Raw genomic sequence first — 27,156 nt, forward strand, 5'->3', positions numbered from 1 at the left:
AATTACAGGCAGGAGCCTGTTCACACTGTCTGTTATGGATAAGTTGGATTTGTCTGCAGCCTGTAATCAAAATACCATTCTTTTTCCCACCTACACTCTCTCTCTCTCTGGCTAAAATGCCTTAAGAATCACTGCACCCAGGGATATCTGTCTTCTGCTTTCACGCACTACCTTAGGCAATATAACGTCTGAACAACATGGTCAAATTGCTGTTAGCAAATACCTATGCAAAGGATATCTTTTGCTTACTAGAGAAACTCACCTAAGACTTAGCCCAGGTTAGCCAATAAAGAAAATAAAAAGGACAGGCTATGCTACTGATGTAGGAAGAAACATTAACTGGCACTCATCTTATGGTGATACGGGGTGCTCCACATGTGACAGACCTTGGACATGCTGTGAAACAAGCCACTGGGAGTTTCCCTCTCTACTCTTCATTCGGGGCAGCTTGAATGCCTTCCTCCCTATTTTCCCTGAGGGCAGCACCCATACGCAGTCTGCCACCTGAGAAGCTCTTGAACCAGCTCATACATCAGGTAAATGTGTCTCCACACCTACCAATACTCAGCTCAGTTCTACACTGATACCATCCTGGGCCTTCAAAAAACCCCCAACCCAAACAAACCAACCCCCCCCTCAGTTTGGCTGTGGTCTCTCCTGTTGTGTACAGCCCTGCTGGGATTCAGAATTTCTCTGTAGATGCAGCTTTTTCAAATGGAGGGAATAAATACTTAAACACAATTTTAGAGAGACAGATGTAGGCCTTTCCTCAAGGACCATCTCCAAGGACCCTCCCAAAGAATGGGATCTGTTTATAAATAATGGAAGTGAATTAGAGCTGTGGTGCCCCAGTTGTAACTAACAAGACCTGCACCTTTCCAATGCTACTGAGTTTCGAGATGAGGAAGTGAAAGGGATGGTGCAGCAGGCCGTGCTGTGCAGCTAAAGATAACCTATGTACAGTGCCACACTAAGGGCTGACATGGCAGAAGTCTGTAAAATCATGAATGACATGGAGATGGTGAATGTGAAACAATTATTCACTAGTTCTCATAATACAGAAGCACTATCTCATAGCAGACTACCTGAGGAGAAAGCCTAAGGCTTATCTGGGCACTGAACTGTCTCCTTTCAAGGAGCCAGTGCTAAAGTCCAGCAGCTGCACAGAGAAGTTTGCCTTGCTTGTTTTATGTATAAAACCATTAACTGGTAGCTTCTGAAACACCTACTGTATTACATACATGTTTTAAACACTCGTAATTAAAGGTTTATACTTCTTAGATTTTATTAAAGGTTTTATTCTGAAGAGTAAACTCAAAATACATTAGTGTAACAGGTGCAAGAACACTCACAAAACCCCTTTAAATGCTTCCTTTAACTCTGTAGTAATTGTTTCACAACATCACACAAGGGTGTCTAAAATAAATCCTCAACATGCAGGTTTACAGTAACAGATTTCCTGTAGTTACTCTGTTGGGAGTTCAGACCATTCAACAAATCGAAATTTATGTTGGATTTGCACTCATTTACATGACTGCTTGTAATGAGCTCTGGACAGACAACATGTGACTGAAGCAGAAACAATCTTTACCCAAAATCTACTTAAAGCTTCTCCTATCTTATTTGCCTTATTTAAGTATTTAATAATTTATAAAGCAACTGAATTAAAGGCACCGCCCTATGTCATCTCCCATGTTTATCCACAGAAAACCTGCTTGGACAGACAAAGCCAAAGTTGCCAAGAACTGCAAAGTCACACCAAAACCACCTCCGTAAAAAGGTGTATACCTTGTACCTCATACCTTGTAGTACAGATTTTTGAGGAGACTGGTAACAGGCCATGCAGGCAGATCCCTTAAAATGTTGGAGACCTATGTCCAAAATAAGCAAACTAACTTCACATATGCCACTAAAAGAGAAAAAAAATCTGTTCGTGACAATGATTAACTTCTTACTGTTTACATTACAGGAGAGACAACACAACGTTTGGCGACCCATTGTGATAGGCACTAAACATATGTAATGGGAACGGTTCCTGTTCAGTGATCTTACAATTCATTTAGAGCCCAGACAAAAGTTGGTGTAAACAAACAGCGGCAGTTAAGGAAAAACGACAAATACATTATGGTATAGATAAGCTACATGCACAAGTTATGAGGATTAAAATTACAAACAACAGTCATGATCCCCTAGCCTCTACCAGTTGGACTGGGTTTAAAGTAGTCATCCAAGAAGTAAATGTTCCATGTTTGTGAAAAAATCCAACTCAAGAAGTTGAAGCCACTATAACATAAAATTAACTCTGTCTTCACTGCTCCATTTAATCTGTTTCCACGCTCCTAAGACACAAAAGCAGTTAATGTCCTTAATGCAAAGCAATTATGACCATTCTTCATCCAATAAAATAATAACACAATAGGTAAAGAAAAACAGATAAGAGAATTAATTGGCAAATAACGGTCTTAAACTAGAGTCAGCAAAGCCAAGCAAGTGCGCGGTCCCTGTTTAATGATTTATATGTAACAAAACAGTAAAACTCCCTAGAGGAATAATCAGATTTTGGTTTTTTCTGTTCTCAAATTTTTTTTTAAGGTATAAGGGTATTTTTTTCTTTAAAATGTGTAAAACTTATTTTTCTGTTGCACTTATTTTCACATTCAACCAATCTTCTATAAATTTACCTACACAGTTTAATATCAATGTGCACAGCAATGCCTCTATCTGGAAATTCACTACGCATTCTCTTGTTGAGGTGTCTACTTGTTGCCCAGAACTGTGTGGCAAGAGAACACCAAACTTGTCACTTTGTTAGATGGGTTTTCGTCAGGTTAATCCAGATGAGCAGCACACCCAGGGAATCAAGCAACTGACTCATGAAGACAGACAAAAATGTGCACCAATGCAGACAGCTCCTGCAGCCTCTTGCCACCTTTATTTCCTTAAGTGGTCTTAGCTTAATGCTTTTCAGTCATATTCACCTTTTTATGACCAATAAAAGCTGCCAAGAGGTAAATTTGCAATAAAAGCAACTCCGTAATTCATTACTTTTGGTTTATAAAATATATGCTCCTACAATGGGAATATATGCCCTGAAGATGTGCATTAGCTGCTGCTTCTCCTTGAGACACATTTCTTGGGCTAAATAGAGTGGACTTCCCCTATGGTAAACCCAGCAAGACAGGAGATACTGGATGCTAAAAGTTAAGCCCTCATCCCTCTGTAAATGAACACTTCCCTTCCACTCTCCACCCGCTATAGAAGTGCTCCTATCAGTTGACATTTCCTTGTTACATTTCTTTTTCCAGCTTAATGGAATCTGATGTCACATATGTTTCAGTGGAAACATATGAGGATTTATAATCTAATATAAACCATTTCTTGCCAGCTGAATTATTAATGCTATAACTCTTTGTTATATATAATTAATACATAATGTTTCCAGTGTCCACAATGATGTGCCCACAGAAGCTGTATTTCCAGGCCAAACTCAGGACTGAATACTTTTTGTTTTTCACTTTCCTATCATACAATTAGTGGCCAAATTACCTTGCACTGCCTGAATATTTTTCATAGTATTTTCAACAGTATACAAAAATAAAAAAATAAACCACCAGCTTTGACCCCCAAAAATGCATAGTTTGGGATTTTTTTTAAGAAATAAAGCATTAGTAGTCAACATGATACTGTGAAACCTGTATAAGGAACAGAAATCAAACAGAGAAAGACAGCTAAAGCAAGTCTGGACTTGTGATGTTTTCCAAATAAGAATAAAATAAAATAACCTGTTCCATAGGCTTTAAAAGTTTCATCGCTTCCTGTTGAATATTTTTATTGGATTAATAAGTTAGTGAGGTGGGTTTTTGCTTATAGAAGCTAGAGAGCTGCCATGCTGTATCTAAAAATCTTCTTCATCCACAAGAAAACAGTGCAAAGGAACAGTCAAAAATTCAAGGACAATTAATATTCAACCTTGTCATCTAAAAGAAAAATCCTGTTCTGAACAGACTATTTTGCATATGAAATCTGTTTGAAATGACGACTTATCACAGGTTTTTTGTCTACTTTAAAGGTTTGATTTGTGATAAGCAGGGAGAAAGCTGTCTTCTTTTTATATAATTACAGATTTCATAGAAAGTATTACATATCTTTCAAAATGAAAGGAAGCACTTTCAGCCGGCATGAAACCATGCAACTCAATTAAAAAAATAATAAAATCAATAAAATCATTCTAATTTGCATTAGTTGAGTGCCTGGCCCTCTTTTTTTCCTTTTGAATGTATACATCAGTATTAGGGAACTGTCTTATGCTTAGCTATCATATTACACAACTACTAATTTAAATGCAAAGTGTTGCTGTTAAACTCAGTCCTAGGGTGCAGTCCTGTAACAGTGTAAGTCAATCGAAACCCAGGCTGCCCCTTTTTCTACCCCAGCTGCACATATCTGCTCTACCCCATCATCGGCGTTCGTGTAACCATGCAGCAAGCTGGTTCTGGGAACTGATAGGATAAAAAAAAAAGTGCTCTACTATACAACCTGATGAAAAAAATGATTTTTAGTAGTTAACATGAATGTAATGCCATTATATTCGTACCAAGTTTTCACCAGTGACTATTAAACAGAACAGCCTTGGTCTATTCAAAATTAGTCCAAGAGGATAGAGGTGTATCTGATAAGGAGTGTTCTAGAGAAAGACACATGCACACAAAAAAGCCTAAATTACAATTTCAGTCCACACCCACTAATCCACTCCATCAGACTGCACACGCTGGAGTAAATGAAGCCTCATCTTCAAAAGCAATTTGCAGAATTACTTGCTGATGTTGAAGAACTACTTCAAAAGAGTTTAAGTGTTATGGAATTTTACTGTTTTTTAAACAAGCCACTGTTTAAGCTCAAGAGGAGGGGGGGAGTGTTTGTTTTTTAAACAAAGCTTGTAAGATTTCATTACTAAACTATCCAGAATGTTTATTTGAAAAGCATCATGATTACAAATAATGGCATTTTGCAGTTTTTAACTTACCCCTATTGAAATGTTTCAGTTAGAAATTACTGTTTTTACTGCCTTTGTGGAATCTGCATCCAAAAATACACAAACTGATAACTTTTCAACAACATTAAAAATGAATGTTCTATCTAAAGCACAAACACTACTGCTGCTAACTGGCTTTAATGGACAATATTAACAATTTCATAAGTATGACTAAGCTAGCAAAGTTCATGGGGACAAAACATCCTACACACTAAAGAACAACGTGCCAGCTGCAGCTGACAGCAGTTCTGGGCAGGGCATGGCAAAGCTGCTGTGGCCTACACTACACTCATTTTATGTATGAGGATCTCGAACAAGCGACAGAGGTACTCAACTCTATGTGATAGCAAACTCTTTGAGGCATGGACTTGACTTCTTATCTGAAATTAGCTGGAAGACATAAAGGTACTTCTTGAAGAAATCATAATGTATACCAGTGGAGACCACACCAGGGGTACCTCAAGAGACATAAAACGTAAGGTCATAGACTGTAATTTTTACAACCCATATCAATTTTCTCTTCAAAGTGAGGGTTATTCTGGTAGGAGTTTGTAATGAAACTGCAAACAGATGGTTATGGCAATAGAGTTTACTGTTCAAAGGTGCAATTTTTTCACACTTTAGGAGGTAAAATAAACAATAGAGAACGCATTAATTTATTCAACTGTTAGTGCAATACTGGGCCAAGCCACTTTGTTCATTTTATGTACATCAACTGCCAGAACAATTACCACTAAGATACTTGATGTATAAGTAAACTTTCTTGTATAATCCTCTGGAAGTTTACTTTTCAGGTCACAGTTTGTTTTTTGTGTGTACTTTTCAACAATGGAGTTGTTGCAGTTTAGCTTGGCATTCAACTATCAGTACGATCACTTACCTTTGAATGAAATTTATAAAACATGAGAATTAAGCAGATATAAGTACACTAAATTAAGTCAAATCTCCTTTCTCTCCTTGTTTTTATTATTAAGAACAATTGCATATACATATCAAACATGCTGTATTCCACAGCAAATACGTAGTAGCATACTGAAATCTATACTACAAAGAATAAGGATATGGTGCTTGCGTTAAGAAACACAATATGCACAGAGGTCAAATTTATGACTTTTCTCACATCATTTTACTGCCAGGTCAGCATATAATTTAAGGTTATAAGTTGAGATACAGATGGGGCTTTCCTAGTACTAAGTTAACTCCAATTCTGTTGAAAGGAACCAATTGCTAATAGGCAGAGTTTTCAGACTCCAGTGTTATTGTATATAAATGACAAAATTTAAAGCAAGTATTCAACTTCTCTGTGTTTTACTTCAATTCCTGTCATATTATTAAATTTTGCTGCATGTATTTTCCCATTTTCACTAAACTGTGTTTTCCCTTTGAAGTCTGTGACACATTTTCTTATTTTGCAGGGATAAAAGGAACATACACTTTCCATATTTACCAAATTACTAACACTACTTTTTCCACAAAGTTACAGTAAAACATGAAATCTGAAACTTTGACTGGACATAGTTAAGGAATACATTCCTGATACTGAAAGATGATTTAACAGAGATAATATCATTTGCAAACTGTGCATTCAGCTCACATGACAGCAAAATACTTTTCTGTAAATAAGTACTGTACTTTCAAACAGATGTATTACACATCTCACACAGCCACTTATATCCATACTTGCTGAAAACCTGCACAGCAAAGGCTATTTTTGTAATCTTTTCCCTATATTTTTCTGTTATTGTTAAAGAAAAAATCTCACTCAATTTGCAGTAACAATTTATTTGCAAAATTACTATCAAAGGGACAAAAACTCAGGAAATGTAAACCACTAAGATTTCCTTTGCCATACTTTCTGCTTAATCTGACCTAAATCAGCACTTCCATCAAAATAGTATCACCCTCCCTTTCCCTGCTTTCCGCACAGTCTCCTGTGTGCAAACAGCACAAACATTTCTGCAACCACACACTGAGACACACTAAAGATGCCACCTGGTTAAACCAACTCAACACAAAAAAGCTTCTCCATTGCTAGTCATGTTGCCACTGCATAAACGTATGTGCCACACAAAAGAGGGGACAACTGTACTTGTAATTTCATGTCTCACATTCTACAATCCTGATCTGCCAAATAATTAAGGACATACTAGACTTGATGACATTCAATGGGATTAATACACATATCTTTGAAGAGGATCAGAAGCTAGAAGCAATTGAGACAATTGTCCTGGGTAAATCGTGATCAGAAATTGTAACAGTTTGTCTTCTGAATTCTGTATCAGGACAAGCAAAAGTGATACTAACATTAAAAGCATATCCCTGTGGAAAAGGAGCATGGAAAATTTTTTTTTAGTTTATTGTATGCATTACACATCCAGTGAACATTAAGGGAAATGAAAAATAAAATTCCCCGAACAACCTAAGAGGCGGAGAAACATAGATCCAGGAGGCACATCTGCTGGCTCCAGCTCAGAGAATAAAAGCGAGGGAAATACCTCAGCCAGAGAGCTGCTAAGAACTCCTAGGTGTTCTGTGTTTCATTTCTTTTTCTGGTGTTTTCCTTATTTGTATAAATTGTTACATATTCATTGAGTTAGAAACAAACAAACAAACATGGGTTTTGTAGTTCAGTGATAAATGAATCTGGGGAACAAGAGACACAGGTTCATATCCTTGTTCCAATTTATAATAATTAATTAACAACTCCAAGAGATGAGATTTAAGACAGCACTTTGTAGCATTCAATAACCTTCACTTTTAAGGCACTCACAGGAAAGATGGAAGATCTGAATTTAGACTTTACTCTGAACCACTGTCATTTCAGGCAAATGCCAGAACCCCCAGATAACATCTAAACACCTTTATTGAATGATGTCATATTCTGTGGTGGGATTTAAACTGCAATATTTGTCCTAAGATTACAAAACTATTTCTGCTCTGCTACCTGATGAAGCCATAGTGAAATTCAGTGAGACTGATTGCTGCAAATTCCTTTGGAAAATGGCACTTACACTCCTAAGTTGCTAAAGACAACATTTTCCAAACTGCTAAATTTTACTGAGACACAGCTAACTGTAAGAAAAATAAACTTTGTTTTAATTTTTTTTAAAGAGACCAAAAGAATGAAAAACATCTCCAGGAAACCTGTTTTAATCTTTTCTGGTCCATTGGCAGCTGCTTCTTTTGACCACAGAGTTATTGAGACAAAGGGCCTGACTGTGAAATTTCAGACTAGTGATGTTTAATGACAGGCAGGGGAAACAATTCTGCACTCGTCATAACATACCTAGATGTCTGTACTAGCTGTTTCAAGATAGAGTGAGATTCAATATAAAGTACCCACTACGAGTCCGAGACCTCACAGTAGATGAGAAATCTCACTTTATATTCTTCAACTCCTTCCTGGACTCCTCCTGTGTGCTTGTTAGTCAAAATACCCTTTCAACCCCTTAGGAAGAAGACTCTCCAAATGGTACAAACATTGGTGGACAAACACTGCTTTGGTCCAAATCACATTCCCACAACTTGTGATTCCCCTGACCACTTACTGGTATAGCACCCCAAAGAATTTGGGACTGCTGAAGACAACCTCGTGTAGAATCTCTAGAGAGACATCCACCCCACTGACTTCGACAGCATTTACGCCAACATCACCTCACCTCTGCAGGCACAGCAGGAAGAGAAACAAACAGTAGCAAGTAGAAGGAGAAAATGAATCTTAAAATCATCAGTCCCAAGGCAACCACTACGCCTACAAGCATAATTTCTTCTTCTTTGCTACCCTAGGTCATGACCCTCATCCAAAAGAGGAAGGAAAGAAACTGTCCTTTCATCATTAATTTTGCTATGCCATTCAGGAAAACAACACTGACAACACCATAAAACCACAGTTTTAAGTTGCCACTGGTATTTCAGCCAAATGCTAATCACCACCATCAATTGTCTAATATTCCTTATTATCTTTTTAGTCATTCTAACAAATTCCACTGCAACTTACACAGGGTCTGATTAAAATCTTTCAGGTTGACAAAGAGCCAGCAGAAGAAAACCCTATCCCTCTTCTACCACAGTACTAGACCACTCCATTTTTAGATGGATAATAAAGCTGCATTCAAAAACTATGCAGTTGACAAATGTTGTTCTAATTCCAGAAACAAAAACTACCATGTCACCTGAAACAGAACACTGATGAGAAAAAGCCTGTGTATAGACTGTTTTAGCATTAAAATTGGATTTAAAAAAACAATACAGAAAACAATGTCATGTGTAACTTCAAAGTTACTTGGTTTTGCAAATGCACCTGTAAAGCAATAGCCTGGATCACGTAAGTCTGATTTTAAAAAGTAATCAACATATCTATTCATTTATTTATAAATTAAGAAGGACAAAATATTTCTGATGCAGAAGTTAAATCAATGCAGGAACAATATAGCTCAATGAACTGTACACCTTGCATCACACGCTAGTCTGGTACATGCCAACAAAGAACCAGCATTAACAAGATTGACCAAGGTTAGCAAGCAGCACTTGGGAGATCCTAAGTTTCAATAAAGTTGGGAACAAAGCCAGGTGCAGCACCCCGGTGTCTCCATGGTGAAGTAAGAGCAGGGAAGGACGCCTCCTACACACCAAGTCTCATGAGAACTCAAGGTTACCACTTACTGTAACTGTTTTCATAGACAAGGTCCCAGGATTTTTAGCATGTCTCCTCAGCTGTACTGAATACTGTGAGCACGTTAAAACTATTTATTGCCGTTTCTGTTGGCTCCTTCAACAGAATACCAAGACACCTTAAGCTCTAAGAGTTTATCCTGAGCATGCAATGGCATGAACCCAGCATATACAGAAGAGCCTAAAATCCTAGACAAAGAATGAAGGTCACAAATTCACTCCACAGATTCAGCAGGGCTGGTCTGAGAATGAAGAATTAACTTCCACAAGTACTACAGACAATTACACACCTTCCCTTCCAAGAGCAAGACATACTTTTCTGACCAAAAAGTATACAAAACATAGCACTGCAGAAAGTTGCTTCTTTTCTCTTTCATCCTCTCCCCAAGGCACAACTGGTTTGTCATCCCGCTTAATGCACTACTACTGGAATGCATGCCACTGCTCTATCATAAAGACTGCAGAAGAATGTACAGACAGAGGGGACGGAAGACACAATGCCAACTGCCATTCATCTGTGGTTTTTTGAGAAATACTTCAAAAGCAAATATTCCAACATTTTTTGCGTTTAGTGAAAGAGTTTCCCTGACTAGTTTTTTTCAGCCCCTGGGTGTGATTAAATCTCTGTTCTTCCCCCCTCCCCCCCATAATTCTTACACTTAAATCTTGACATTTATATTATTACTTTTACAAATTAATCTTTCTCTATGGAGTGTACCATAATGCTCTAGGGAGGCTCGTACGTTCCCGTGAGTCTTGTGAGAGCTCTGCCAAGAGATTTTAACTCCTAGACAGATCAAAGAGAAAGTAACGAGATAAAAAGAAACAGGTTCTCCAGACTGACAGGTCAACCATTTCTCCTCAACAAGAAAAAAGGATGGTTTACAGAAACAGTCAGGGAGACAATCAGGTTTCAAATTTGACGGAACTATCCCGTTAAAGTACTATAGTAGTAATTTCTATACTAATGATTACTGACTGGTTTCACTGAATATGAGGCAAATAATCTCACGTTATTCTTTAACTTATCTGAGCGGTACAAATCAGATGAGTTATTGATCAAATTTTAGGCCGTACAAACTGCAGTGCTGTGGAAATGTCACTCTAAAGAGCAACACAAGCCTTGCAAAGTAAGCCAGAAACTGCCTACCTACGTCCAATATTTTAAAGTGTCAGAGATGTTACAATGCTGAAAGCAGAGTGCTAAGTGCAGACATACATATTAAATTCTAAGACAGATTTGCCAAAAGACTTGATAGGCAACTTTTCTTCTAATCCTACTGTTTCAAAAGCTCAACAAGCTTAAGTGACCAAATAAAAACAAAGGTATGTTTTAAAGCCAAAACACAACTGAATGAAGTCACCAGTGCTAGTTTATTTCAGCAGTTCAAGATAAGAATATATACAAGAGCTATATAGGTTCATATCCTAAATAATTTTTTTAATTATTTACAATGTTATACTCAATATACAAATTTACCTGTTTCCCCTATTTTTTCCACATCTTGACTTCCAGCTCAGTTTGTCAGAACATGTAATTTCTGGTCAAAAAGCACTGAACTTCTGCAACTCCAATCACCTTGCTTTCTAAGTAAAAAAAAATCTGTTAGTCAAATTGCTTCAGACTTTGCCTAAACTAGGATTAAGTAGAAACAATGTAAGTGAAGACCTGGTCTCACCAATGAGAGCAGCAAAAATACCATTGCATTCAGCAAGGTTGGAATTTCAAAAGTTTATAAAAATACATGCTAACGATCTTAGTGTCTGGCCTTTCATAGTCCAGACCCATTTATAGTCTAGAACCTTTTTATGCAGCAAAACAAAATGGTACATCTATTCCAAGTTCACAAATAACTATTATAGCTAACTAAAATATAAGCTAAAATGACAAATATCATTGACAATAAACCTTAAAATAGTAACACCAAATTATCAAATTCTATGCAGTTGATTGCGTAGCCAATATTCCTGCTCGTAATTTAAACAATCTTGTACATCGTGAAAGTCTTACAGAATCACACAAATAATGTTATGCTTTTTGATGATACATACCTTTCCTAAGCATATCATGTGCAGAAAAAACAGTAATTACAGTCATCACATATTAGACTCTTGGGAAAAACAATTTTCTACATTAAGAATCAGATCTAGAGTCAGAATCATGCATAGATGTAGCTGTTTAACTCCAGAAAGAACTCACGAATTAAAACTGAAACTACAACATCGAACAGTTCTGAAATCTTAAGATGGATAGTGAATAATGCACAGTGTGCTTTATCAGCTTGCTGAGGAATTCTTCCAGTCTTTTAAAACAATTGTTTGTACCTGCTTACTAAATGTGCACCTTGATCATATGCAGCATGACATATCAGAACAAGCATCTGGCTTAAAAGAATGAAGCTCGAAGTCTCAGTGGAAATGTTTTCTATGCATACTTTTTTTTTTAACTTTTTTTTTAAAGTAGATGTACTACACAACTCTCAAAAACACACTATTTACTGTCTGGGAGGACTGTGGAGGGAAAAGAAGGTAGGGAGAGGAGAGGAAAGTGAGAGGACCAGGTTCCAGAAGAAACACTCACGTAATTACTAGATGATGCACAAATGCACTTTGCACACAGTGAACACACAGAACTTATTTTATACACTGCAACACAAAGAAAAATAACTATTTCAGAAATACACAAGAACTTGAAGCACTAGATAGTTAAAAATACCAGAAGATGGCATCCCTAAATACAGGGGAAAGAAAATTAAAAAGCATAGTAACCACCACCTACATTTTTACGCTTGTGTACTTTTCCCTCTGTACATTAGGAAAAAAAACCCTCTTGGAAAAAAAAAATAATCTTGCACACATGCACACACACAGAGGGTCACAAAAGCTATGAAAGAGATACTTAACACAGGTTCCTGAGCAGATGACAAGCCATTAAACTTTCACCTTTAGGTAGTTATGATGATCTGATGTCTCTTTTATGATATCTCCAATTTTTTTAATTAAAATCTACAATGTGTTTAACAAGCAATTCTTCCATCAATCTTTGATGTGTTTTACTTATAAAGCAATGACAGTTTTCAGTTCAGTCTCCTTAAAGTTCCAGAGAAACCATTTTCCACTCAGTTGCTTTGAAAGCCATTAAAACAACTTGATGAAGAACAGCAGCAGGGGGCTAATAGAAGCCAAGGCTTAGTAACAATCTTTAGATTTTTCTCCTAAGACTTTCTCACAGACCCTCCTCACAAAGATTCTCAGGGCTTTTCATCCTTTCCTTTCTCCCCACCCCCCCAAAAATCAGTTCAAAGTGACAGATGCAACTAGCTCCAGGTTTTGCTATTTTCTTAATTTCACTTTTACCTCTCAATTTTGATAGACTTAACTGAAATCTGATTCCCATAGTTGTGGTCATCTCCTCATATCTTCCCGTTGGGAAAAAATAATACACAGAAAGATTCAAGAAGTAACTTGGAAACGTCTTCTAACCTGTCATCTATTCTGAAGAGAGCACTGGTACAGAGAAATGTACCTGTTGCTTAAAAGTCATATACAACTGGCATTCAATTAATTGAATTAATTAGTGATTGATTAGTGATTTATATACAGTTCTATGTTTTCTGCAGTATTTCTGAAACCTTCATAATGACAGTGACCCTGTAACAGTTCAAATCTTGGGATATAAACTAAAGAACTATGCAAGCCAACTGCAAATAATCTTCAAGCACTCTAAAAATGGGAACTGCCTGTAACAAATGGTAAGTTCTTTGGTTATAGTTTCATGCAAATGTAGAAATCAAAGTTTTATAGAAAACAGAACTATGAGGATAGTACTTACGCTGATCAGAATCAGTAAAGCATACTTTTTTATCTATGTTTTGCTGTGCTCGCCATCATTTTATTTATTTATTATTATGGCCACTTGAAGTACAATCTTTGTAGATCACTAATTTTGGGGAACTTCTGGAACTCCAGAGTTCTATGGACTCTTCAGTTGCTGTATTCAAGTGATGCTGCTGTGGTCAAAATACCACACATGGCATTTCTGCAACATGAACACCTACTTCCATGAAGCAGAGCTATGGGACACACCTATTCATCCCAGATTCTAGTTACAATCCCTTGTTCTTTTAAAAACTAGAGCTACAGTTACAGTACACATGGCTAGGAGCAAACAGGAACTATAGGAGGCTGGATACATGTCTCCTCATCTTGAGGACAGGGGCAGCACATACAAGAGATTTGAGGTCAGGAAAGACAGATGGTAGGCATTTCCATTACAGCTACCTCACCTCTTGTCCTTACACCATTGAGCTTTATGTTTTCCAGTTGGTGACTCTCACAGTTTGTGTTTCTACTTTATTTTAGCAAGCTTATATTTGTAAAACAAACTGGGAGAATACACTGTGGAATAAACTTCTAGATGTCTGAGAAAAAATTATCGATAATTTTTCAGAGCAACGTCAACAGTCATACTTTCTGCATCTCCCCCTTCTGCTAAAGTAATACACTATTAAAATATTAATGTGAGATCTGTTTTTTAATAAGATTTTCTTTAAAAATAAAAAAAAACACAGAAGAAATTCTAAGTCAGTGAACTGACACACAGTCCTATCAGTAAACACACAAAAAGTTTCTGTTGGCTTTCTGCGACAATTATATCAGAAATATTGGAAAAGGATCCATCAAGAATATAAACTGAAGAAGTTTGAGAAGTACAGAAACAATATCCTAAGGAACAGGAACAGTTATGCATAATTTTCTACAAGCATACAATCACTTTACAGAATTGAAAAAATGTAAGGCTGGAAGGACCTCACAAGATCACTCAGTACAACTCTCTTTTAATGGTGGCAGGATCAAACATATGTTATGTGAGTGCTGTGTAATACATGCCAGATTCAGAATATGCAACTGAGCATTATCCGGTCAGAGCCTCCATTCAGGCTGTTCCATCATTCAAACCATTCTACCATTTGTGCAATTTTAGGTTTAAAATAAATACTTGCAATACTATATATGTAATAGCACTGTAAGATTATTATGCTAGAGGTACATGACCTAGAGTTTGTTATGAATGCTACAGCGGAATAACCATTTAATTAAAAGTGCCATTAGCGTTACTTCTTTTTGTATTAGTTTTCAAGTATTAATGCTTACTTCTCCAGGAGGGTAAACTTTTTCCCCCCCGTATTTTCTCTTTTCAGAGAAAGAACATCTCTCACCTTTAGGAGTTTAGCCTCATTTCCCTATAATGTATTCATCACTGCTCAGCACATCTGTCCCAGCAAATCCCATTTCCTGTTCTATTCATGAGGCTCAGCAACCTGGAGCTTTAGTGATTGCCGCCACACTTTTCCCATGGCCTTCTCACCTCTCGCCCCCCCCACGCACCCCGCTCCCATTGTTTATCATCTGTTCTCCCCTGCTGCAAACTGCTGTCAGATGTTCACTTATCCCTAATCTTACTCACTGCCTTTGATATTCTTTCTAATCCAACAACCTGTCAACTGGGGCATCAGCCCATGTCCAGACCAGCTGCTCTGTCACAGGCCGTAAGATTCCCTCTCAGCTCCAAGAGGTATTTAAAGGATTTTGACACAGCAACCGCAACGTGAAACAAATAATTAATGCTGTTTTGATCAGTGATCAGGGCTTTAGTGTGACATGAGCTGACCACTAAGAAAAACTGAGCTTTACTTTGTTTAAACTTCAGTAAACTTTAGTGTTACTGTATTAACAAGATTTTGATCAATGTCTGAAGGACAGTACCAAAAAGCTAAGTTCTTTAACTTGTGTTAGTTAAAAATTATGAAGAAAAATTAATCTGAATGCAAGTCAGAGGGGCAGTTAACTTTATATGTCTGCTGTGTAAAGCATGCTTATTTATGCAACATCAACTTGAGTAGAGTTTTCAAAGCATGGGAGCTGACCCTTTATGAGTTACAGCTGCAAATACAAATGTATTTTAAATATGGCAGCAGTTGAGGTAAAATTGTTATTTAAAACACGCTTGTATTTTCAGGAATATAATAAAGTATAGTTTCATTCCATATAGACCATCAAAACCAGACATTTTAAAGAATATTCCCATCTACAGAAAAAGTCTAATTTCCATAATATACAGATTTGCTATAAACATTTAAAATGTTACTGTGTGCATCTGCTTTAAAACATACCAAATACACATAATGTCATAGCTGAAATTATGATTCAGATGACAGATTTTTTGTACTAGGAAAAAGAAGTTTCTGCTATTTAAGCAAACATATGTATCTTGATCCAAACCAAAAAACAAATAAAGCATTTAGTTGTTGAAGAACATGAATAGTATTTTATTTCTCAGATCTAACTGCAATTACTACAAAAGAGATGGTACCAAACAAGTCAAAACCCCCTACTTTATACCCTACAATAGTTGTATTTCACACACACAAAATATAATAAAATCTCAGTGATGGATTTTATAACATGGTTCGTTCACTTAGAACTAAACCACTTTCATTCTTAGGGCTTGTCTATACCAGGACATCAAGAAAATGAATCTGAGATAAGTACCTTGATGAACTTGAATTCTGCTAGTTAAACTCCATTAAACCCCTGTGTGGACATAGTCATTCAGTTTACTGCTCCCTTAGGGCATGCACTGGAAAGTTAACATGGATTAAGGTAGGGTATGAATTCAAAGTGCAGTCGTACTTTGAAAATGGTTTAACATAAACAGAACCAGACTCTTTGTTGTAGAATGAGACATGGAGTTAATCAGGAAAGTCCTGTGTAGACAAGCCCTTGCAGATGAGGCTACCGGAGTGGTATTGTCAAAGCCAATGGTTTTCAACCTCTTCATCTGCAACCTGGAAACATCTTCCAGTGAAGCTGCAGATCTTGGTAGCACATTAAAATCTGCTGATAATTAATCTGCTTTTCTTAGTTGACTCACATGGATCACCTACAAGTAGTCCAACAGCCCTCAATGAGCTACGTATCAGAACTTGAAAAATACTGGTTTAAGCTAACTACAACTTACGTACCTCCTCCTAATAAATACTCAGTCTTAACTTCATAGCTATTGCACAGTAACCCAAGTAGTCTAGCTACTGGTGACATTAAATGAGATTTTAATGTTCATTTATGAAAGTGTAGACACATTTCAGCCCTGTGCAAGGTGCTACAAGGTGCTACAAAAGATGCTCAACAGAGCCTTATTCTTTCCAACAAGTGACATTTGTTGTCCTAAGTTTGTTAAATCATAGTAAGACTGACCTAAAAATGTGAAGTTTTGTCACTGCCAACTGTTTTTCATGCATTTACTTCAAAGAACCCTACATTCACTTGTCAAAGCACGCTAGATAAAGAAATTAAGATTTAATACAACATAATATTCACAGAAACAAAAACAAGTACTAGTGTTCTTTTCAACTACTACTCTTATTAACTAATTCTTCTCATTTCCCCCTTTAATATTTCATAAACGTCTCATACAAGAATAACTGGTACAATTTTCCAGGGTTGAATTCAAGGTATATGGCAGAGCCAGAAGCAGATACACCTAGATTCCTTAATTTATTTTCTTAAATCTGTGCTCTGATTGCAAAGAACACTGTTTCTCTCAAAGGAAATTATGTTCCCTTGGCATTTAACTCCCTAATGCTGTCACTGCAAAAACTTCACATTTCTTTTCTTTCACCCATATAAAAGAATTATATTGTACTTCAAGCATAATTCCCGGTTAACACAGCAGCAGTCAGATCAGTCAGATCAAAAATCTGTCTCATCCAGGATCCTACCTCTGACAGAACCCAAGATGCCTAAGGAAGAATATATTGTTAAAATACTCTCAGCCTCCTGCAATTTGCAGCTCAGGGACTTCCTGAGCTAGAACCGGTATGTTTGCATTTAAGATTAATACTATATACTGACATAACAGACTTGACAAGCTGAAGAAAATGAGACAAATTTTGCAGCAAAAATGGCATCTCCTTTTATTGCACTACTGCTCTGAAAAAATGAACTGCAAATAAATGTATTACTCAGTAGTATATTTCCTACTACTGGAGGCTTTTGAAGATTCAACAGAAGTCTTGCTTGTTTGAACAGGTAACTTAAAAATCTGTTTACTCCCTCAACAGCATCATTTTTAACTGTCAAAATAGAAAAGAATGTTTTATGTTTATAAAAAAGCAGATGTAAGTTCCAGAGAATATTTCAGGCAGCTGGGCACATTCATGTTGCTATTACCATATAAAAAAAAATTCTGAATGTAAAATCAGATTGTTAATATTATTGTAACACTGCACCGCTTTGCTTTTTTCATCTTCAAAGTTTTCATGACATTAATGATACAGGCCTCACTTCTCTCTGCATGTATACATAGAATCAGGGTTTTAATCTTCATGACATCTCCAAGACAGTTAAATTGTAAGGCACAGAAACATAGTGGTTGCTCATGGTCACAAAAGAAAGCAGTAGCAAATCTAAGATTAGAAAGAAGAAATTCCTTCTTCACCGATGAATTGCGCACTACTCCTGAAGTACATTTTCTACCCATTAGAAAGTTCACAATGCGTTAAAATCTACAATAGTCTTGAAAATTCCTTTAGAATGACTGTAAAACTCAAAGATATTATAATTTAATTCCCTTAACACTGAAAGAAAACATCATGCATTAAAATGAAACTGAAGGGAACATTTTTAATGTTTCACTTCAAAATTAATGATTCTAAACATTAAATCAATAGAGGAAATGTGATGCTTAGGCACTGGACTACTCTCCAGGGCAGAAGAATGAGAAGCTCACAAAACAGCAAATAGTTCCAATTTACCACTACTGACTGTATGGTTCAGTTGATATGCACAGAATTTTTGAGGTTTATCCCACATCATTGAAACAGATGCCCATTCACCATTCCACAGATTTGAAATACAAACTCATTTACGTACACACTGGGAAAATTACTGACAGTTGATATTAGTCTAGCAGCAAACTTCTAAAAGTTCCTGGGCACATATATGTTTATACAATGCGAGGAAACAGTGGCAAGAGCTCCCTTGCCAGAACAACCTTCAAAAACAAAGCTATAGGAGTCTGGGCTAGATCCACAAAGGCTTTGATATGTGAGCTCTGGGCAACAGTTTCTGTAACAGCTCAAGATATTATTCCCCCAGCTAGATGCTTCCCCCCAGCTGATGCTCTGCCTCCCCTTGAAGGATATTGTCCCCAGCACAGAGGTCACCAAAAAGCATATGCAAAGGCTCCTCACTTAGCCCTATGTAAAGCTCAGTAATTTAGCTTAAAGGGCTGATGGAGGTAGGTTTGAACTGGAACAGTAGAGTAACAGCTGGAGCAAAACTACTTTCCTTTCTGCTGATTCTCAGAGGGTAGTAACCACTAGCACAGGGATAAACAAGTGCATGCAGTAACTTCTTAAATAACTACAGCAAGATTCACCAGAGCTCTGACTGTCAAAGCCCTGTGTTAGGGTCCAAATCCAACATGCAGAACCACTGAAATCCCAGCTCAGGTGCTGATTAAGAAGTCTACGTTGAATCCAGATTCCCATTTGGATACTTAATGCTGCCCCAAATCCGAACAACTCTGCTCAACTGTTACTACTCAGAGTCTACTTCATGACTTAGTCTCAGCAGAATTCTTAAACTTAGTATTTTTTTTGTCTGTCTAATATATAGGCCAGTGCCTGGCTAACATACACAAATGAAAGCTGAAGATTTACACACAAATGTGTTTCCCAGCAGTGAGCACACTCTTCTGTGATGTGGGAAGCAGTATTAATTGCAGCAAGATCTTGCAGCCTGACTCCACCACATCCCAGGGAAATGCCCTAGCCCTTGGGCATTGAGTTAATATCTCATTAGCCATCCCTCTGGTCTCTTGAATAAATTATTTATGAAAAGCAGGAAAACTTCAATAGGAAAAAGTGAAAAGAGATTTACCATGGAGTTCTGGTAAAGAAGCCAATTCTTCAGGAGGTGATATATGTTTTAAAAAAAAAAAAAAAAGCCACTTTAGACAACAAATCAATTTGCACTTCGAGGGCAAGTACACATTAAAACTAGCCAGATGCTATCCTATACGTGAGATAAATGAATTCTCTTCTTTCAGTACCAAGCAGAACAAAAATACGTAAACAGGATACCTACTGACAAAATGAAGAGGATATTCATGTGAGGTACCTTGTCCATCTCTCAGTCAGGCCACCCCACTTAAAATAACATAGCTTCCTTGACTGAGGACCCCATCTCAAGGAAAGGGTTGACAGCTGAAAATCCCAAGTAGAAAGTGAGGTCCATTTTGAGGAGCTGTTAGATGTCTCTTTTGAAGAACATAGTTCTTCACACTACTCCTCCACATCGGCCCTAACCAAATCTGCCTACAGTTTGCTGAATTCCACGACTCCTTTACTGCACTTCCGTTTCTACCTTTGCACTATACAAAGACAGATCATTTAAAAAAGTAGCTGGTACAGTGATTGGTCTGGAGAGCCAGGCTACTCCCCAGAACTTGGATGCCTAACACCAAGCTGCATGTTGCCTCCATCCACACGATTCAAAACCTAGAATTCTTTCAGAAGTGTGTACACTTACTTTTACGCTTTACAAGAAACATGCAGTGCTCATTACTTTTATTTAAAACAATATGGGTGGGCAGAGGAAGAGAAAGACCAAAGACCTCATATGAAAAGATCTCATGACCCTCTCTATTAGAAGAGTAGATCCACTGTGGGCATAAATTGTTGTAAATTCAGGAACTCCTAAGAATTATTACAATCCTCTCCACAGTTAAATAGCCAGAAATCTACATTTTTTTCTCGTGACCTTTTGGAAGAGTATTTCTATATGTAACCAAATGTAACAGGTCCAATCCAAAGGACACAAATCAAGGTCTCGGAACAAGGGGAACTTGGGACTGAAGCACCAACCTAGAAAGACAATACTGGAGTTTTGTCTAACATGACAGTACCCACCTCACTTGATTTTAAGTACATATAACTCTGTTCCTGTGTGTGTCCACAACTCCTTCTCTGAACATCCAGATACCCAAGGAAAATACTGAGCTGGCCAAAACACTAATCCAATCTTTGTGCCTACAATTTTAAATATGTTAAGTGCCTCTGACGAACAGGTAGATGACCATCTGAGTGTCTGGCTCTGCTCTTGATCAGGTCTGACCACAACCTTCTTCAGATGCATAACCTGTGTGGGCTTACAACAGTATTTATTCAGCATTTTGTTTAGATTTCACCCCCCTCCAGGATCCCCTTCTGATGTCTTGCGGATTTCTGGTGGTCTGCAAACCTGCTAGAGCAACTGTGGTTTACAACTCAGTGGGGTGCAGGTTGAATGGATAAAACCAGATTTGCACAGTAAACTGTGATATAAATCACCTATATCAATTTATGTTTAACTGTTGAAAACTTAACTGGTTTAGCTATAGTGATGGGATCAAAATTACCTCCACACAAATAGTGTAATTTTTACATGAAATGTCTTAGAATCAATGCTGTAACATACATGTTCATGATGAAATGTCTACAAATCAATGCTGTAACATAAGTGCTCATGAATGCTTAAATAATCTTAAAATCACATGTATGTAAAAATTCTTTCCATTTCCTGTTTGTACAGAAAAGCAGTAGTTGTAAAAAACCAAACTAATAAAATAAAATTCTAATTCTACGTACATCCTTGGACAGAGAAGTTATGTTGAGATATCAATGCTATTTTAGGAACGTGTCTCTTTGAAAACAGATTTCAAAATCTCAGTCTTCAAGGCCTAAATTATCCTTCATCAATATTACATAACACAAAAATATGCATCAATTAATCTTCTTCAGATTATAATGAATTATAGGGGACATGTTATAGCTTCACAAAAACTCTGTGTAAGATCGCCTCAAACCTTCTGGTTACAGCATGATGCCACATATTGCATAAAGTAAATATCCAAACTAGTTTCAGTTTTCATAGTGCAACAAATGCCATTATTGACATTTTCCTCATTTAAATTGTTCTGTTATTCAGAAAGACTTTTTTATTAGATTTGGGTTAAGTTCAGCAAGCAGGTGCAGGGAATTCATGGAGGGGGAAACTAATTTTACTCTAAGATAAGGCACCAATTAGAAGAAGAAAAGTTTATTTTCTTTTTTCAGCTAGTGAATAAAAAAAGTTGGACAAGGGGAAGAGCTACTCAGCATAAAACCATTAAGACCAAGGACTAGATTTCAGAAATCATTTTCAGTTTTAGATGAGTGGTGGAATTTTCAAAAATTCTTAAGCAGATCAGGCACCTAACTCCCTTACATTTAAGACACTTAACTGTTTAGGTATTTAATGGGGTTTTCAGCAGGCCTAAATGCCTTTGAAACAATTAGTGAAATGACTAAAAATATTTAGCATTTCCTCTGGTTAGTAAGTCAGTTTTTAAATGCAAAATGTGTTTTTAACAAATGTATGGCCTGTCTCCCAGGTCAGGTGCAGACAATTGTGCACTTGTTGAGCTTATGCTCTCAGTAGGCTGGACCCAAGCCAGCTTCTGTACAGATGCCACATAAACTACATTTTCACGTTCATTTTAAGACAGTGCTGCAGCCAAGAGAAACAATCTCTGCCCTCAACCAGCCCCCAAACACTCATCCCTAACCACCACATTACCACCTCCCCTCTGCCAGCATAAGCATTTGAATTGAATCAGAGACCCTGTTTAGGTTAAAACTTACTTCTTTTTTTGGCCAGATTAGGTTTGACCTGGACCAGATACCTGACCCAGCTCACGATGTTGCTGCACAAACACTTGTGCAAGGAGAGGAAGTAGCAAGATGTGCAGAAAGGGCAAGTCTACTTCTTACGGTGGCAATGCTGGTCTCTGTCAAATCACAGCATGTGACCAAACACATCCTTATTTCTTCTTTACCATACTCATCACATTTAAGGCACTGGTATTCAATTAAATGTAATTTTGTAATACTGTACAATGTTTTGTACATTTTAATTAAATCTCATTTTTCATGTAAATAGAGCATGACTCAGAAATGAAAATGAAATTAAGAAGTAAAACTTGTCACTTATAAACTAAGCCAGCAAAAATTCAGAACATGAAAGAATGTTCTTCAGGTTTTCTTCCAATACCTAAAAAGAAATAATTAATTCAGTGTAAAGCTTTCAGCTGTTCACAAATCAAAATGTTTTACTTATCCCAACCAATGAGAAGAGAGCTTTCTTTAGGAAAATCATGTACAAAATGTATTAAAATGTATTTTTAAAGGGTAAAAAATCAGTTCATCTGCTTTGATGCAAGCTATCTAAACCCTTGCTTTTCCTTTTCTGTATGTTATCTCTCTGTTGGACTTAAACACACCTCCTCCATATACATTCCCTCTTCTGCCTTTTCAACTGATGTGTTTAGAACCAAAGCAAAGGAGGAATAAGAGAGGAGGTGGTCTGCTGCATGCATTTCCAGGGCTGCCCAAATTCTTCTGCATTTCCACTTCCCCCCCTCTACCCGGCTAAAGGCTCACCCTGGACTGGCCAACGCTGCATTGTCAGCTAGAGAAACAACTGACGTTTTGTGCATGACCTTGCTCGCAGAAAACATTCAAGGAACATGCAGCACTTTATGCCACGAGAAGCGATTTTCCTTTCACACCTTGCATTCTTGCCACTCTTGGAAGCACCAGTTCTCAGGGACCCTCTGACAGGTGACTGACGTTGATATAAACATGGTAAGGAAAGGGGCCCCGCTTCCCACGTGCCAGCGCTGAGGCTGGCCTCGCAGAGCAGCGGCATACCTCGTCGGTATCAGTAACAACCTGCCGTGCTGAGGGCTGCCCATCAACGGCTCGATCTGCAAACTATCAGCACCAAAGCAAGACCCAAATCAAGAGGTGCCCCACTCAAAGGTGAACCGAAAAAACAGAACGGGGTTATGGAGACAGCCCCAGACCCCGGTGAGGTACCGGGCACCCGGCGCCTTGGCGCACCCATGGAGGAGCCGGAGTTGGTGGCACACGCCAAGGCAGTGCCCTCCACAGGCACCGGTCTTTCGCGCTACCTTGCCTGCTCACCTGGAGCCCCAACTTCCCCGCCCGCCAGGGAGGGATGCGGCGGGCGGGCAGGGGCAGAGCAGCCGCCTGAGGGGCGGTTCCGAGCGGTGTGGGGCGGGAGGGCGCCATGAGGCTGAGGCGGACGCTCCTCCGGCGACACCGCCAATGTCCCAAAATGGCGGAGGCGGGGAAGTCACAGGACACCGGAGGGGCCCGCGGGTCGGCCGGCCCTTCTCCTTCGCCCTCCCGCCCCTCAGCGCCGCGACGAGGCGGGAGAGGCCCCGCCGCCCGGCCGCGGCGGAGGGAAGCGGTGGGGGGACGGGCCGGGAGGGGCCGGCCCGGGCGTGAGGGAAGGGGCTGGGCGGGCGCCGAGGGTCGAGCCGCCGGCGCCACTCACCTGCCGGTAACAGAGACGGAAAGGCCGTAGGTAAAGGGAGGAGGTGCAGGGTTTGAGCGCCAGTTCCTCAATGGCCTCCATCCCTGCCGGGGGCAGCGGCCGCCAGGAGGAGGAGGAGGAGGAGGAGGAGGAAGGGGAGAGGCGCGCGCAGCCGCTGGCGGCCGGGCCGAGGGCGGCGGGCAGGGCCGAGCCGAGCCGAGCCCAGGCGGGCAGGGCCCGGGCGGGCAGGGCAGGGCAGGGCGCGGCGTGGCCCCGGTGCGCGCAGAGCACGCGGTGGTGTCCGCGGCCGGGCGGGCGGCTGCCGGCCGCAGTGCAGGGCTGGGCCCGGTGCGGAGCTGCTGCGCCCTCCTGCCCCCTTCCCTCAGAGAAGAGCCGAAATGCTGGGTTTCACCCCCAAAATGGGGACGCTGCAGCAGCACGGAGGTGCCTGGTCACCTTTACTCCGCAAAAACAGTGCTGAATTTTGCCACAGGTCGTCCCGATCCTGGACGTACGTAAGGTTTTGCAGCATGAGGACCCTGCTGTTAAAAGCACAGTCCGTTATGTCTGCCTGCGTGGCGTTTTCATGTCAAAACGGGAGTTGTGTGAGTGGCGTGGAAAATGCAGGTATGAATGCGGATTCATTGGTAACTGCAACGCGTCATTCAGTGCTTCTCAAACTTTCGGGGCCAGCTTCCAGTCATGGCCATGCACCCAGCCTGTGGCAGAAGAACAAATGCAGCTTCATTAGACTCATCTGGCTGTTTTCAGCGACAGTTACAAAATAATTACCCTCTCCCCTTTTACTTCATTTTATTAAGTAAATCACTATTAGATTTAACGATTTCCTGATTTTCATAGGAGTCTGATCATCGTTATGCAACATTAGGTTAGATTCCCCTTGGTGTTTTAATATTCCAAATAATGATTTTCTAGATTCATGAACAACAGCGCTCACAATTTGTCATGGTCATTATCCCTGTGATTTGTGTTCACGTTCCATGCTGATGTTCCAGTGTACAGCTATTTTAGTTGCTATATAAATCAAATTATTTTGTCAATATATTGACCACAGTGAGAGTAATCTGAAATTTCTTGCATCTTGTTTCTTCTTTTCTAATCTACTTCCGCTGCATCACTAAGAAAGTTTATTATCTTGTCACGTGGTAGTAAGAATCTCAGCAGTATGGCTAAAAAGAATAGATCCAACAATTACAAAACTGACTAAGTAAATGAGGCAGCACTTACATTGCAGAATGCTTACCATCAGTTCTAATAACGCAAGTGACAAATGTTTGGTGGGACCGAAAAGTGTTTTTAAAAGTATATTTGCAAAGCTATCATAACAAATAGGCAACTAAATGTATTTTATTATCTGACTTTGAAAATATTTGTGTAACTATTTGCATAATTGGAGATGTCCCTATATTTATGTTTTTTCAGAATGATCTTGAGGTCATTCAGAGCTCCTGGGAACTTAAGCTATATTTTTCTATTAAATTATTTCAGTCTTCCAAGTCTAATTTAAGTATAAACACAGTTTCCATGCACAGAAAGTTTACAGTATCTCTGTTTGCTTATATTAAAAGTTACCGGGTACCCAGGTCGGTTCAGCCAGTTAGATTGCCCTCTTCAATAAACATTCTGACACCACTTTAAGGTTTTCAGTGTGTGTGTGTTTTGGGGAACATGTCATAGCGTGTGATGGATTGCTTATTCCATTCTTAGTCTTAGGTGGGAAGCTTTTGGGGTTGTGATGTGTCACAGACCTGATCTCGCTAATGTACCTGGAACAGTTGAGCGCACTGTTGCACATTTCACGGGGCTTCTAGTGTTACAATTGCAACTGCAAGTTGTAGACTTCTTTATTGGAAAATGTTATTTGTGACTATGCTAGCTGAACTAAGTATTTAACAGGCTGCGATTGAGGAGCTGCCTTAATGTTACTGTTTTACAGGTGAAACCTGAGTGAGAAAATAAATGGGAAAAATATGTCGTGCATAGTGGGACTAGTGTTGAGCAGCTGGACCTGAACTTCATTACGATTCTTCGTTAAGGCCTAGATACCCTGTGCAGCAAGTGGCTTTGCCTTTGCTCGTCCAGGAACACTCATGGGAAGGAAATGCCCCTCAGCTCCCACTTACTCCAGTGGACAATAATGAAGGGGAATAACTTAGTTTTGCATGGGTTAGATGCTTTTGCATGGGTTAGTGCTTAACAGCACTCCTGCTTTCCTGTTCCCTTGCACTACTTCTGTAGCTTGCTTGTGCTGACTGGCAGTGACTCTGACCTGGCTCTAAATGCACTGGCTTCACAGCAAGAAGTATGAGAGGATACAATGCAGAGATGCTACTTAGCAGCTCTGCTCAGGAGTCAGGAGAGCTCTGTTCACACATGAAGTCCCACCATGTGTGGGATATGCCCACCATGCGCTCACCACTTTTGCTGGAGTAAGTTGATTCCAAAGGACATTGAGAGACCAGGTGTGTTTGCTCAGACAGAGTGCTGCCCCGTATGGATTTATAACCTCAGATAACGATCAGCTTGTAGATCTCTGAACTACTCTGTTGTGTGTTACTTGACATCCCTGTGTGTCTGCTCCTTTTTTAAAGCAGAAGTACTAGTGGTGTTCCTCCCGAAACTTGTGAAAATAGATGTTCATAATTCCAAGGTGTTCGAGTACTGTGTTCATGTCTATTAGCTTCAGTGAGATGGTTCCGATACTTAAGTTTAAGCCCATGTTTAACTGCTTGCAAAATCTTTTGGTTTTGATTAACACTACTCCATACAGTATCATTTACATTTCTATGGTACTGTCCCTAGATCATCAGTTTCCAAACTTTTTACATCCTGGATTACTCTCTGCCATCACAGTTTCTTTGCAGAGCCCTATCCATGTTTAACATTACACTCATAATTAAAATAGCTGCTAATGATATGCTTCAATAACCCAACCGCCTTGTGCCATCACATCTTCCTTGCTAAGTGTTATTGTTAATTTGACTCCCCCAAAACCAGGAAGGTGT

The 27,156-nt window shown here is 39.0% G+C and overlaps 1 protein-coding gene across 2 annotated transcripts in view; it reads right to left on the reverse strand.

The window, feature by feature from the left end:
* NUDT14 (nudix hydrolase 14) overlaps positions 1–24,408 on the reverse strand; it is a 63,212-nt gene extending 38,804 nt beyond the window's left edge. Inside the window, exons 1-2 of one of the 2 annotated variants that reach the window (XM_072865550.1) lie at positions 24,152–24,239; positions 11,184–11,290 (exon numbers count right to left, since the gene is read on the reverse strand). Coding sequence is in view for 1 of the 2 variants with exons in the window: in XM_072865549.1 (XP_072721650.1) it covers positions 24,152–24,232 (81 nt within the window). In the remaining variant the exon portion in view is untranslated. Of the gene's footprint in view, positions 1–11,183; positions 11,291–24,151 lie in introns of both variants that reach the window. The other variant, XM_072865549.1, reaches the window with a different exon arrangement.
* Between the last annotated feature and the right edge of the window lie 2,748 nt (positions 24,409–27,156).

Source organism: Ciconia boyciana, chromosome 6 (assembly GCF_034638445.1).
Source record: "Ciconia boyciana chromosome 6, ASM3463844v1, whole genome shotgun sequence".
NCBI lineage: Eukaryota > Metazoa > Chordata > Aves > Ciconiiformes > Ciconiidae > Ciconia > Ciconia boyciana.